Below are 14,678 nucleotides of genomic sequence, written 5' to 3' on the forward strand. Positions count from 1 at the left end.
GGTGCATGCGCAGTATCGTAGCGTCTTTCACAGGGTAGTGAGTTTCATGCTACACTGTTGTTCTGTCGAGAAGCACTGCCCATCTTGTAAAAATCCGCCGCTCTCAACCTACATGAACGTGGCTCGTAGCGCGAGGCACGACACAATATTGTGCTATTATGTACGGCGCATGCGCAGTTCGTCCCCGGGCGCTTCTCGCCAGAACTACTACAACTTTCTCTGTCTCTGACTGAACATGACATGAGCCATGTGCGATCGCCAGACAATAGTCAGCGCGCCTTCTTCTCGCGAGAGCTGCGAGTGCTGTATGTGGTAACCAAGGAGAACCATAGAGAGGAGACTCGCGGCTGCCTGGGTGATTTCCGCTTCCGGCTATGAGGATAGGAAGTCTGTGGCTCCTACGAGGGTTGAAGTTGCCGGGTGCAGTGTGCTGCAGAGGCATGGCGAAGAGCAAGTTTGAGTATGTGAGGGAGTTCGAGGCGGCGGACACATGTCTGCCCAACTGCTGGGTGGTGGTGAGAGTGGACGGGAGGAACTTCCACAGGTGAGGTCACGTGGTTCTCTGCGGACCTATCACCCCCCATCACTGGCTGAGTAGTCCTGATTGCACACAGTCCCCTGGGATTGGTCACCCTGGTACATATATTGGAATATGATTCAGCTCCCTGTCACTTTTCAAAGCGTATTCCTCTGGGTGTCAGAGTGTGGGGTCCACCTTAATTCTAGAGTGTTATAGATGCTTTAAAGTCTGTTCTGCCACTTGTACCTATAGAAAGGTCTATAGTAAGGCTGTAGGTACAGTGAATATCTCCTAAACTTGGGAGATATTTAGAGTGCATACAGCTTGTAACGTCACCAGCGCATGCACCAGTTCGCTGTCAAAATAGCCAATCCAATGAGATCTCCAATCGCGCCAGTTACTGTAAACCACTTGACTAGCACTGATCGCCATCAAGCATACTAGCGCGATCTACAGTACACCTTTCTTTTATTTTTTTGGCGCCGTACTCACTGTTTACTGCCGTAATGAAGTTTCAGACTCCCCGCGGTAAATGGGCATTCCTATGCACAGGGAAGATGATTGACGGCCGGCTATGGCGCGTCACGCTCCCCGAAGATAGCCAAAATAGGACTTGCCTCTTCACGGCGCTATACGGCGCCTGCGCACAGACATCGGAGCTGACTGCGCAGGCGCCGTGAAGAGGCAAGTCCTATTTCGGCTATCTTCGGGGAGCGTGACGCGCCATAGCCGGCCGTCAATCATCTTCCCTGTGCATAGGAACGCCCATTCCCCGCGGGGAGTCTGAAACTTCATTACGGTAGTAAACAGTGAGTACGGCACCAAAAAATAAAAGAAAGGTGTACTGTAGATCGTGCTAGTATGCTTGATGGCATGCTAGAAAAAAAAAGTTTTTTTTAGGGTGAACCCCCGCTTTAAGTGTCTGCCATAATGTTGCAGTCACGATAAAAATCGCTGATCGCCGCCATTACTAGTAAAAAAAAAAAAAAATGCCATAAAACTATCCCCTATTTGGTAGACACTATAACTTTTGCGCAAACCAATCAATAAACACTTATTGCATTATATATATATATATATATATATATATATATATATATATATATATATATATATATAATTTTTTGGGGGGGGGGATTTATTATAGCAAAAAGAAAATATTGCATTTTTTTTTTCAAAATTGTCGCTCTATTTTTGTTTAAAGCACAAAAAAATAAAAACCGCAAAGGTGATTAAATACCACCAAAAGAAAGCTCTATTTGTGGGGAAAAAAGGACATCAATTTTGTTTGGGAGCCACGTCGCACGACCGCGCAATTGTCAGTCAAACCTACGCAGTGCCAAATCGCAAAAAGGGGCCTGGTCCTTTAGCAACAAAATGGTCCGGGGGTTAAGTGGCGAAAAAAAAAAGGAATGCATGCCCCCTATACAACGTACACATGCAGGCTTGCGTTTTACAAAACAGGCTGCTGTAAACAAGCCTCTAAGGTGCACTTGGATTGGGGGAGAGAAGTTCAGTGTTCTGAACCAGGCTAGGTTTGTGTCGTAAAAAGCGGTGAACTGTTGTGAGCATGATTATAGGAGACAAGAGCAGAGTGTTACCCTAATGTGTGTGTCTAGAGGTAGGACAATGACGAAGCTTTGTCACTTAAATAGAGCTTTCTTTTGGTGGTATTTGATGACCTCTGCGTTTTTGTTTTTTTTTGTTTTTTTTTGCGCAACAACTAAAAAAAGACTGAAAATTTTGAAAAAAAAATAAGTTTTTATTTTTTTCTGTTAATTTTTTTGTAAATAAGTAAGTTTTCTCTTTCAATTACGGGCACTGATATGGCGGCACTGATGAGATGGCACTGATGGACATCGATGAGGTAGTACTGACGGGCACAGATGAGGTGGCACTGATTACCTGCGCTGGTATGCGGCACTGATGGCCACTCATGGGCGGCACTGATGGCCACTCATGGGCGGCACTGGGCACTCATGGGCGGCACTTATGGGTGACACTGATGGATACTTATGGGTGGCACAGATGGGCACTGATAGGTGGGCACTGGGCATGGATGGACACTGTGGGGTGGCACTGATTTACCCATGTTGCCACTGATTGGCAACTTTTTTTTTATGTCCCCCCCCCCCCCCAGACTTTTTTTTTTGCCCTTCCCTGGTCCAGGGTGGGCTTCCCTGGTGGTCCAGTGTGGCGATCCGAGGGGGGGCTGCGCTGATAAACAATCAGCGCGAACCCCCCCTGTCAGGAGAGCCGCCGATCGGCTCTCCTCTACTCGCGTCTGTCAGACGGCTCTTCCTGTTTACATCGTGATCAGCCGTGGTTAGACACGGCTGATCACGTGGTAAAGAGTCTCCGTGAGAGACTCTTTACCGAGATCGGTGTTGCGGGGTGTCACACTGACACCCTGCAACAACGATCGCCGCGATGCATGCCCCCGGGGGTGCGCAGCGGCTCAGAATCCTGAGGACGTCATATGACGTCCAGTCAGGATTCTACAACCATTTTGCCGCCGTCAATATGTCATTGGCGGGCGGCAAGTGGTTAAATAACAAACATGTTATACTTGCCTCCACTGTGCAGCTCGTTTTGCAGAGTGGCCCCCGATCCACATCTTCTGGGGTCCCTCGGCGGCTGTCTCTGGTCCTCCCCGCAAGAACTCCACACATTCATGCAAGCTCCCTCGCATTGTGTGGAGTCCTTGTGGGCATGCTCCCGTGATATAGTGAGCTCACTGTATCACTCGGTGCGCCGCGTCATTGGATGTGATTGACAGCAGCGCCAGCCAATAGCTGCGCTGCTTTCAATCCATCCGCTCTAGCCAATTAACTCCCAGGCTGAGCGGCAAAGAGGATGTCGGTCCGAGCGCGGGACTTTCGAGGGGTCAGGTAAGTATGGGGGGGGGGGGGGGGGGGGGGAGGAAAAGTTTTTTAACCTTAATGCATTAAGGTAAAAAAATGTTTTCCTTTACAGCCCCTTTAACTGCACAAGGTAACATGGAGGTCACTAACTTGGTTGTGCTGCCTGGCAGGGGTGTTTGGATCACAAGACAGGCTGAACCCAATTTCAAAAACATGAATGGGTGAAGCAGTTATTGTACATGTATTTCAGCAGTTAGTGGAGAACACGTCTGAGTTCATTTAGTAACGTTCTACAGAAAACGTGTTATTCTGCATTACAGCTTTTCTATTTAACATGCCAATGTTGCCAACGTTGTTTGTTTTTGTTTAGCTTGTGTATGCCCACTGAGCCATTTCTTGTTCCAACAGGTTCTCGGAGCAGCATAACTTTGTGAAGCCCAATGATATCCGTTCTCTCCAGCTCATGAACCGCTGTGCACAGAACGTGATGGAGGAACTGAAAGACGTCTGTCTGGCGTATGGACAAAGCGATGAGTACAGCTTTGTCTTTCACAAGAAATCTAACTGGTACAAAAGACGCGCAAGGTCAGCAAATTTTTTTTTGATACAATGCAATCATTTTTTCTTTTTATCTTTGGAACATTAACCTCTTCATGTAGGCCTCCTAGCGCGGTGGTCGGTGGTTATCATAAAGCTCCTGATGCATACTAGCGATCAGGAGCTTTCCGATCATATAATCGCTGTGACAGTCAATCACAGCGGTCACATGACCTAAATATCTGCCTCCTGGCATTTAGAAAACTTGAAGGGCTGGGAGGCAGCTGGCAGGAAGGGGTTATGGACTGTGTGTGTGTGGCACAGTGTAAATTGACGGCCCTATAAGTACCGTATTTATCGGCGTATAACATGCACCTTAACGTTGGGAGGAAAGATTCAGAAAAAAAACTTTCCACTGACCCCCCCCCGCATAGTACACTGACCTCTTTTATTATAAAGCCCTCCTCCTTCTCTGTACTCCCAGGAGACCCCCAGTCTGGATTGCCAGCATGCTCTGGAGTATAGAGGGCATTGCTGCCAGCCCCTTCTCATGTGCCGCTCCTCCTTTGTCACTCGATGTTGATCGGAGCTTCGGAATACCTCCATTGGCGCCGTGGACCCAGTCATGTGACTGCTCTCCTCTTTTTCATTGACTGTCACATGACCGCTCTCCTCCTCCAATTAGAAGCTACACTAGAGGAGGTGGTGGAGCGGGAGGAGGAGAGCAGCCAGAACTTGCGGCGTTGGTGGAGGTATTTGGGGGCTTAGAATTACACTGATAGTGGCACGGGACGAGCGGGGTGTCGGAGGGGGCTGGCAGTTTTTTTTTAATGAGTTTGGAGTGTGCTGGCCTCGCTGTCCCAGGGCCAGAAGAGGAGGGGCGGCCAGCCTGATTCCCTCCCAATGGGTGGCACCCGAGGTGGACCACCTGATTCCCGCCACTGTTGGTAAAAAAACTGAGATCGGCGTATAACACGCAGGCGCGGTTTACCCTCTGTTTTCAGGGTAAAAAAAGTGTGTGTTATACACCGATAAATACGGTGCCTATAATAATAATAATAATAATAATGATAATGAAGTAAATAAAATAAATTGAGTATCAACATTAAAGCCTTATGCACACATGGCGTTTAGCCCCGGTGCATTGTACTCTGACATTTAGGTGCAGGTTTAAAGAATGGGCGCACTGTCCAGCCCCGCTGCTGACCGCCTGTAGAAGTCTATTGAAGGCTGACAGCTGGACTGTGCACTAAGCGGTACTAATGTTTAGAGCAGAATGCTGGACTTTTCATACTTCAAGGCTAAAAACCCAGTGTGAAAGAGGCCTTGGTGTCCTAATGAAGCAAACATTCGATTTTTACCAACTACAGTGCAAGGAAAATATTTGACATTGCATAATTTGCGCAGGTTCATATTGCTTGTTTATATTACAAAATAAAATGCAGTGATTACATTTGAATTTTTTTATTTTTTTTCACAACTGGGAATTTATTTTTATTTTTTTCCTTTAAGCAAGTTTATGACACATGTGGTTTCACAGTTTGCCTCCAGTTTTGTCTTCTACTGGAAGGAGTTCTTCCCGGATCAGCAGATCTTGTACCCTCCTGGGTTTGACGGTAGAGTGGTATTGTATCCCAGTGAGCAGAACCTAAAGGATTATCTCAGCTGGAGACAAGCTGACTGTAAGTAGCCATTGTAATCTCAGCTCATGACTGTAAAAGTGTCAGATTGTGTTTTCACAAAATGTGGCCTGTGAATTCACAAAGAGCCAGTTCCATATACTGATTGTATAAGTTGCATTTTCATAGGAGGTGTGTCCATAATATGAGAATATTTAAAAAATTCTTCTTTTGAAATCTTTTACAATTGAACATTGTCTCCTACAAAGTATGCACCCTGTGAGTCTACACAACCCTCCCAGTGATATTAAAAATGTTTTTCCATTCTTTAAAGCAGGGATCTTCAAACTATGGCCCTCCAGCTGTTGTGGAACTACAAGTCCCATGAGGCACTGTAAAACTCTGACATTCAGACATGACTAGGCATGATGGAAATTGTAGTTCCTGAACAACTGGAGGACCGTAGTTTTGAGGACCCCTGCTTTATAGCATCCCTGGAAGTCTTCAAGTATGATGGTGTTCAGAGCCTGCTTTGTTTTCATTTGCTCATTCAAGCTTTCTGTTTAATTTTTTTTTATTTTTTATAAAGATTTTGGAACAACAAGATAAAGACATTGGGGTAGATCCACGTACAACGGCGCACTATTGCGCCGGGCGTAGCGTATCTAAGATACACTACGCCGCGGTAACTTACCTTTTTTTTTTTTTTTTTTTTTTCGAATCCTCAACGAATTTGCGCCGTAAGTTACGGCGGCGTAGTGTATCTTTGGCGGCGTAAGGGCTCGGAATTTAAAACGATGTGATGGGGGCGTGTTTTATGTAAATACGTCGTGACCCAACGTAAACAACGTTTTTTTTTTTTTAACTGCACATCCGCCGTCCGTGGGGGTATCCCAGTGCGCATTCTCGAAATTAACCTAGAACAAGCCAATGCTTCCGACGGTGACGTCATTCTACGCAAATCCCTATTCGCGAACGACTTACGCAAACAACGTAAAAATTTCAAATTTCTAGGCGGGATGGGCGGCCATACTTAACATTGAGTACGCCTCATAACAGCAGCTTTAACTTTATGCCGGAAAAAGCCGAACGCAAACGACGTAAAAAAATGCGCCGGGCGGACGTACGTTCGTGGATCGCCGTAACTAGCTAATTTGCATACTCGACGCGGATTTCGACGGAAACGCCACCTAGCGGCCGCTGAAAAATTGCAGCTTAGATCCGACGGCGTACTAAGACGTACGCCTGTCGGATCTAGCCGAGATGCCGTCGTATCTTGTTTTGTGGATACAAAACAAAGATACGACGCGGGAAATTTAAAATTACGCCGGCGTATCAATAGAAGCTCTCTGGGTGGACAGTAGTGTTGTGTCATATTCGATAAGTACATCAGACCTATCTTGACTAAGTTGGTCAAATCATTGCCAGCCCATGAGATCTAGTCAGAAACGACCAAGGCCAATATATATCTGTGTATGCAAAAAGGTGAAATTGCATAAAGTGCGCATAAAAATATATTTTCTCAAAAAAGCAATGCTCTGCAGCAAAGAATGTTACAGATAACGTATAAAGAATTCCATACACCAATAAAACCATTAAAAATGCATTTCATGATAGAAACCAGCACCTGTCCATCTTTGTTCTAATGCCGCATGCTCTGTTGTGTTTTAGCTGATGTTTATATGCAGTTGAATGTTAGCCAACTCGGGTCAGCTAAGCTAGGGACTCGTGTTGAGTCATTTGAGCAGCTGACTTGGTTTCATGGCTCATCGGCATACTGGTTTTGGTCTCTATCATGGGGTACGGACTAGGGTTGTCCAGATACCGATACTAGTATCGGTATCGGGACCGATACCGAGTATTTGCGGGAGTACTCGTACTCGCGCAAATGCTCCCGATACCTAAATAGAATACTTTTTTTGTATTTATCAACATGTTCTATGAAAATTCTTTGAGTTTTTTACTACTGCGTGACAAGCAAATAAAACATTTTTATTCATTTTTACTCATTTTTATTCTTTTATAATGTCTTGAGTTAGAGTTCTTCATAATTCTAAAGAAAATATCCTTAGTCTGTATTGTGGTTTGAAAACTGTCACATGACATTTAAAAAAAGTATCGGTATTCGGTATCGGCGACTACATGAAAAAAAGTATCGGTACTTGTACTCGGTCCTAAAAAAGTGGTATCGGGACAACCCTAGTACGGACTATAGGAGTGATTTAATAAAAGGATATTTGTTATTAAGTTTCAGTTGCACAGAACATTGCTTTTTTGGGAGAAATATGTTTTTTTTTTTTTTGTCTGTGTGCTCCATGAGTTTTAGGACAAGGTTTGGAAGGGTTCAGGCCTCAGGTTTTTATTGTCTGCGGCACATTGGAGATTCTTTCGCCTTATTTCTTGTTCCAGTGACAACCCTGTAGATGCGATTAAAAATGGAGAATCCCAATCTTCTCAATGCTAATAAAAAAAAAAAAAAAATGTATTTACACTTCATCTATGTATGAAAATTTTCTTTGGGCAAGAAGTGAATTAAAGTCTCCCTTATTTGTGCGCAGATCTCCAATACAGGCTCAGATTCTTATACAAATCAAGGAAAAAAATTGCTGGATTTCCATTTTTTATTTCTATAAAAAATAAATTTAAAGTACCTACATATGTCTTTATAGTTGCCTCCTGTAATCCATATACAGAAGCACTGGCTGAGGAAGAGGCAGAACTCTGGGCTAACTAGGGCTTTGTAGCTTTGCATAGCACTAGCAAGAACATGCTTTTAAAGCAGGAGTCCTCAAACTATGGCCCTCCAGTTGTTCAGGAACTACAATTCCCATCATGCCTAGTCATGTCTGTGAATGTCTGAGTTTTACAATGCCTCATGGGATGTGTAGTTCTGCAACAGCTGGAGGGCCGTAGTTTGAGGATCCCTGCTCTTAAAGCGGGAGTTCACCCGAATTTTTTTTTTTTTAACCTTAGATTGATGCTCGTTTTGTGAAGGGGAATCGGGTAGTTTTTTTTTATATCGAAGCCGTACTGGGCGTTCCTATTTGATTGACAGTCTTCCGACGGTTGCATCTATCGTGCCACGAGTACCTGAAAGAAGCCGAACGTCGGTGCGCACCGACGTTCGGCTACTTTCGGAAAATCGTGACGCGATAGATGCGACCGTCGGAAGACTGTCAATCAAATGGGAACGCCCAGTCCCGAAGACCATACCCGGAAGCGGCGGAGAAGATGCATCTCTAAAACGGTAAGTACGGCTTCGATATAAAAAAAAACTACCCGATTCCCCTTCACAAAACAAGCATCAATCTAAGGTTAAAAATTTACATTTCCGGGTGAACCTCCACTTTAAAGTGATCATCATGTGGCTACTTTATTTGTTCACAGGCTGGGATTGGTCTTGGTCCAGGACCTAGCTGTCATGTGTGACAGGAGTTTTTGTGTCATGAAACTGGATGAATAGAATTTTCCATCCTTATGCTTGTAAAATCTAAACATTTCATCTGTGTATTTAGCCTTTAGCATTTCTTTACACATTAGAGGGCTCACTTTTGTCCTATGGTAACTTACACTTTGTTTTACTTGCTTTTCTGCAGGCCACATCAACAATCTGTGCAACACTGTGTTCTGGATGCTGGTCCAGAGGGGAGGATTAACTCCAGCGCAGGCTCAGAAAAGGCTACAGGTAATTCAAATCCCCATTTTTCATCACTAGCGATGCAAGAAAATTCTCACAAAAGTCCTCAGAGTGGAGGCACGGAATCAATTGATGTAAGGCTGTAGTCCTACTCTGAAGCAGTCCTAAAATTATTTGCCAGCAGCCGATTGCTATTTTTTTATATATATATTTTTTTTCACACTGCCAGCACCTGAAAAACGCTGGTAAAGCGCCGCTAAAACTAGCGGTGCTTTACCTGTGTTTTTAGCGCGCTAGCAGGGCGCTTTTAACCCCCGCTAGTGGCCAAATAAAGGTTTAAAGGCTACAAAGCGCCGCTGCCAAGGTGCTTTGCAGGAGCTTCCCATTGATTTCAATGGGAGGAGCATTTTAGGTGTATTCACCACTCCTAAAGCGCTGCAAAGAAGCTGCTTGCGGGACTTTTTTTGACGCCCTGACGGCACAGCGCTTTGGTGTCAAAACACTCTGGCTTTCATATTAGTATTGCAGATGAGGCTTCTTTCAGGCATTTTTTTTTTATTTTTTTTTTTTTTGCGCTAAATTCTAGCAGCTTGCAGGATGGCCTTTAAAACAGAGAATCCTGACTAGGACAGGACAAAGGCGTAGCCCCTGGAAGGATAAGATGCATAGTAACAGGATACTCTTTCTTTGGTGAATAATGGAAACGAGACATTCGGTCTTTAGCCAAGTTTACAAAGGCCTCAGCCTCACATCCCTCCGAAAAGTCTACAAAGTTGAGATTGTATCTAGGCAAGGGATCCTCCAGGTTCCCCATCTTCAGAGTGATCAGAAAGATCCGTTGGCACTATGTGGAAATCGGCAAACAGTATTCTGAATATCACCAATCCGCTGTTCAGCTTTGGGTGCTATATGTAGAGGTCGACCGATATATCGGTCGGCCGATATATCGGCCGATATTTGACCGTTTTTAAGAGATCGGCATCGGCCGATTATTGTAAAAAAATCGGCCGATTTTCGGCTGCCACACTAAGTCCCGCTCCACCTACAGCGGCACAAGAAATGAATCCCTCAGCCACGCTGCTGGTAGTCTGCGCGCCGGCCCCGCCCCCCCCCTTTACCTCGGCGGGCTGTAGCAGAAAGCAAACATGTCACAAGCCCGAGCAGCTGCAGTAGTTGTCTGTGCGGAGATCACACTTGTAATGCTTCCTGCATGCTGGGACGGTGGCGGGATTACTGAACATGGGCTCTAGGCTACAGCTCCAGCCGTAGCCTAGAGCCCATGTTCAGTAATCTCGCCACCGTCCCAGCATGCAGGAAGCTTTTGTGATCTCTTCGCACAGACAACTACTGCAGCTGCCGAGGTAGGGGGGCGGGGCCGGCGCGCAGGCTGAGGCTACCAGCAGCGTGGCTGAGGGATTCATTTCTCGTGCTGCTGGAGGCTGGCAGCCTGATACTGGGGTAATGTACAGTATTCATATTATCTATGATAGGTGCCTCGGCTCTCTAGTGATAGTACTCTACTCACGTGGGAGCTCACAGGTGTCATCCAATGGGCAGTGCTGGAGGGAACAGTGTGTACATGTCAGAGCACACCCCTCTCCTGTATACACACTCATATACATACTCCTGTATACACACACATTTTATATATATCCATCCCCCACCCACGGCCAGCTCCATCCATCCACCCCCTCTACAAAGCATCTCCCACCCACGGCCAGCTCCATCCATCCACCCCCCTCTACAAAGCATCTCCCACCCACGGCCAGCTCCATCCATCCACCCCCTCTACAAAGCATCTCCCACCCACGGCCAGCTCCATCCATCCACCCCCCTCTACAAAGCATCTCCCACCCACGGCCAGCTCCATCCATCCACCCCCCTCTACAAAGCATCTCCCACCCACGGCCAGCTCCATCCATCCACCCCCCTCTACAAAGCATCTCCCACCCACGGCCAGCTCCATCCATCCACCCCCCTCTACAAAGCATCTCCCACCCACGGCCAGCTCCATCCATCTCCCCCTCCACAATGCATTCCCCACCCACGGCCAGCTCCATCCATCCATCCCCCTCCACAACGCATCACTCACAGCCAGCTCCATCCATCCACCCCCCTCCCTCCATCCACAGCCAGCACCATCCATCCACCCCCCTCCCTCCATCCACAGCCAGCACCATCCATCCACCCCCCTCCCTCCATCCACAGCCAGCACCATCCATCTCTTCCCCTCCACAATGCATCCCCCACCCACGGCCAGCTCCATCCATCCATCCCCCTCCACAATGCATCCCCCACCCACGGCCAGCTCCATCAATCCACCCCCTTCCCTCCATCCACAGCCAGCACCATCCATCTCTTCCCCTCCACGGCCAGCAACATCCAGCCACCCCCCTCCACAACGCATCTCCCACCCACGGCCAGCACCATCCATCTATCCCCCTCCACAACGCATCCCCCACCCACGGCCAGCATCATCCATCCCCCTCCACAACACATCCACCGCCAGCAACATCCAGCCATCCCCCTCCACAATGCATCCCCCACGCACAGCCAGCACCATCTTTCCCCCCTCCACAGCGCATCTCCCACCCACGCCCAGCACCATCCATCCTCCTCCACAATGCATCCCAATCCAAAAATCGGCCCAAAATATCGGCCGCAAAAATCGGCATCATATATCGGCCATCGGCTGCCCCGATTTCGAAATATCGGCATCGGCCAGAGAAAAACCCATATCGGTCGACCTCTAGCTATATGCTTTGTTTTTTGCATATCATCATGTTTTAACAGAGACAAGACCATCCTGACGGGGTCTATCTGTGAAGTTATAATGGTATGCCATTCAAGTACCATTTCCACAATCTGCCTACGTTTGAGCCGTGTTTCCTCTAGTGGTCAGAAGTCTGATTTGTCAACCTATTCTGAAGGGCAATCCACTAGAGGACATGTTATACACAGGATTTCTTGGCCAGCATCGTTTGGTGGCTTCTCCTTGGTGATATGTAGAATTCATTTAGCAAGTCACAAAGGGAGAGGCAGTTGCAGGGACTGGCCTGTCTCAGATATTGGTAAACACAGCCAAGAACTGCGCAGGCACCAGGATTTACATGGTGGTCATGTCTCAGTTCAGAGGAAGCAGCTCAGTCCAGTAATTAGACTGCAATCTTGGATAATGTTTGCACAAATATGGTTCCATCCCTCTGGGGGGGGGTTTGGGGGAGCAGATGAAGGCATTGTCAGGGGGTGAGTACTCAGATCTCTGTAAGAGGTAACAAATACCTGGAAGTGTTACATTTACATATTCCTTAGTCTGCATGCACTGAACACAGAAATAGTGTTACGGCTGGCTTCACAGGTATGTGTTGTAATAAAAAATGCATTCACACACCGTTGTGGCGCTGTGTAGGTACAGTAGCTGGCATCACACCACAATGCACATTCAGTGCATTATGGAATACTTATTTTGTCTTTTGTGGTGCATTGACAGTCCCTTCAAAATGAACAAGCTGCCTCCATGCACCAAATACTATATTTAAACAAGCATGTTCTGCAACAGATCAAAAAAATGTGAATGGTAATGCTTGATAATCAATGTTCCCGTTTTTTGTGCAATGGCCATTTTACGTACTTGCAAACCTGCTGTATTTTTTCCCCTCGCCCCCCACAGGGAACACTTGCTGCCGAGAAGAATGAAATCCTATTTTCGGAGTTTAACATCAACTACAATAATGAGCCTTTAATGTACAGAAAAGGATCAGTCATCCTAAAGAAGAAGGTAATCGGACATCTCTCATAGAGCCTATGTACTTGTATAACTAGATGATATATTGACCATAACCACTTAAGGACCGGACCAATATGCTGCTAAATGACCCAAGGGGTTTTTACAGCGATTTTTTTTTTTTTTATTTTTTTTTTTTTTTCTCGTGACTGCGACATTATGGCGGACACTTCGGACAATTTTGACACATTTTTGGGACCATTGTCATTTTCACAGCAAAAAATGCATTTAAATTGCATTGTTTATTGTAAAAATGACAGTTGCAGTTTGGGAGTTAACCACAGGGGGCGCTGAAGGAGTTGGGGTTCACCTAGTGTGTGTTTACAACTGTAGGGGGGTGTGGCTGTAGGACTGACGTCATCGATCCTCCCTATAAAACGGATCACTCGATCGATGCAGCCGCCACAGTGAAGCACGGGGAAGGAAAAGGTAAGTGAGCCAACAATGCACTAGCTTAAAGGAACCTATTTAGAAAATAAAAAACAAACCTTTACAACCCCTTTAACCACTTAAGCCCCGGGCCATTTGTCTGGTTAAAGACCGGGCCACTTTTTGCGATTCGGCACTGCGTCGCTTTAACTGACCATTGCACGGTCGTACGACGTGGCTCCTAAACAAAATTTACTTTTTTTCCCCCCCACAAATAGAGCTTTATTTTGGTGGTATTTGATCACCTCTGCATTTTTTTTTTTTTTTTTTTTTTTTTTTTTTTTTTTTTTTTTTTTTTGCGCTATAGGACGGAGCACGGAAGAGCCGCCTAAGGTGAGAGGAGGAGTCGAATGGGCGGAAGGAGGAAGTCTCACTCCTAATGAAGCCCCCACCCCCCCAAGTAAAATGACATGCCAAATGTGGCATGTAAGGGGGTGAGGAGTGGTTAAAGTGGAAGTTCCACTTTTGGGTTTAAGGGTAATATGTGGTGGATAGTGTCTGGCATATTCAGGGCAACTGTAATAAAAGTACAGTTATCTTTTAACTGCTTCTTGACTTATCGCTTTAGAATCGCATCACTTTCCATGTGTGTCAGTTGAGATGACTGACAATACTTGAATTGTTCATTTTTATTCTCATCCTGTACTTCTTGTTTAGGTAAATGAAATCAGCAAGAAGGTAATAAAGCTAGAAGGCAAGGAGGAGAGAGAAGTGGAGGTATCTCGCTCACGGAACCAGTTTGCCATTCTGCATTGTGATGTCATCGGTGACAAGTTTTGGGAAGAAAACCCAGATATATTTTCTGGTGAAAGCTGATGAAGGTGTTTTCCACCTGTTTTTTCTTTCTGCTACTTGATGAGGTAGCATAATTAACACCACTGGGATGTATGGACCAAAAAATAATGGACAGACTACTCACCTCCTTAATTTATTGGAAATTTTAAAAATAAACATTTTTTTTCTAAGTCATGCCTGTGTTTGTTAGGGTATGAATAAATCGAAATAAACGTGCCCTGCAGGAGGCACTTTTACCCACATCTCCCCTCAATGGCCATTGTCTCTTATCTCCAGTCTCCATCAGTGTGTTTAGCATTCAACCCTTCAGGATTGTTGGAGTCCTGTGTTCCCCCTAATCATGGTTTCACCCACTGATTCAGGTCACTGTTGTAATATGTTGGATTGGAAGAAGAAAATATGCTTGTGAGACTGGTAGAGGCCTAATATGCAAGGGTATGGAGGCATAGGGAGCCAGTTAAGGCTTTGGAGTACATGTCAAAGTTGAAAATTA

General features: G+C 45.9%; 1 protein-coding gene across 1 annotated transcript; it reads left to right on the plus strand.

The window, feature by feature from the left end:
• Positions 1 to 272: 272 nt before the first annotated feature.
• THG1L (tRNA-histidine guanylyltransferase 1 like) lies at positions 273 to 14,427 on the plus strand. The gene is made up of 6 exons (XM_040345077.1): positions 273 to 544; positions 3,793 to 3,969; positions 5,434 to 5,603; positions 9,137 to 9,225; positions 12,848 to 12,955; positions 14,048 to 14,427. The coding sequence occupies exons 1-6, from the start codon at positions 375 to 377 to the stop codon at positions 14,204 to 14,206; spliced, it is 873 nt and encodes a 290-aa protein (XP_040201011.1). The 5' UTR covers positions 273 to 374; the 3' UTR covers positions 14,207 to 14,427.
• Positions 14,428 to 14,678: the final 251 nt, after the last annotated feature.

Source organism: Rana temporaria, chromosome 3 (genome assembly GCF_905171775.1).
Source record: "Rana temporaria chromosome 3, aRanTem1.1, whole genome shotgun sequence".
NCBI classification, from domain to species: Eukaryota; Metazoa; Chordata; class Amphibia; order Anura; family Ranidae; genus Rana; species Rana temporaria.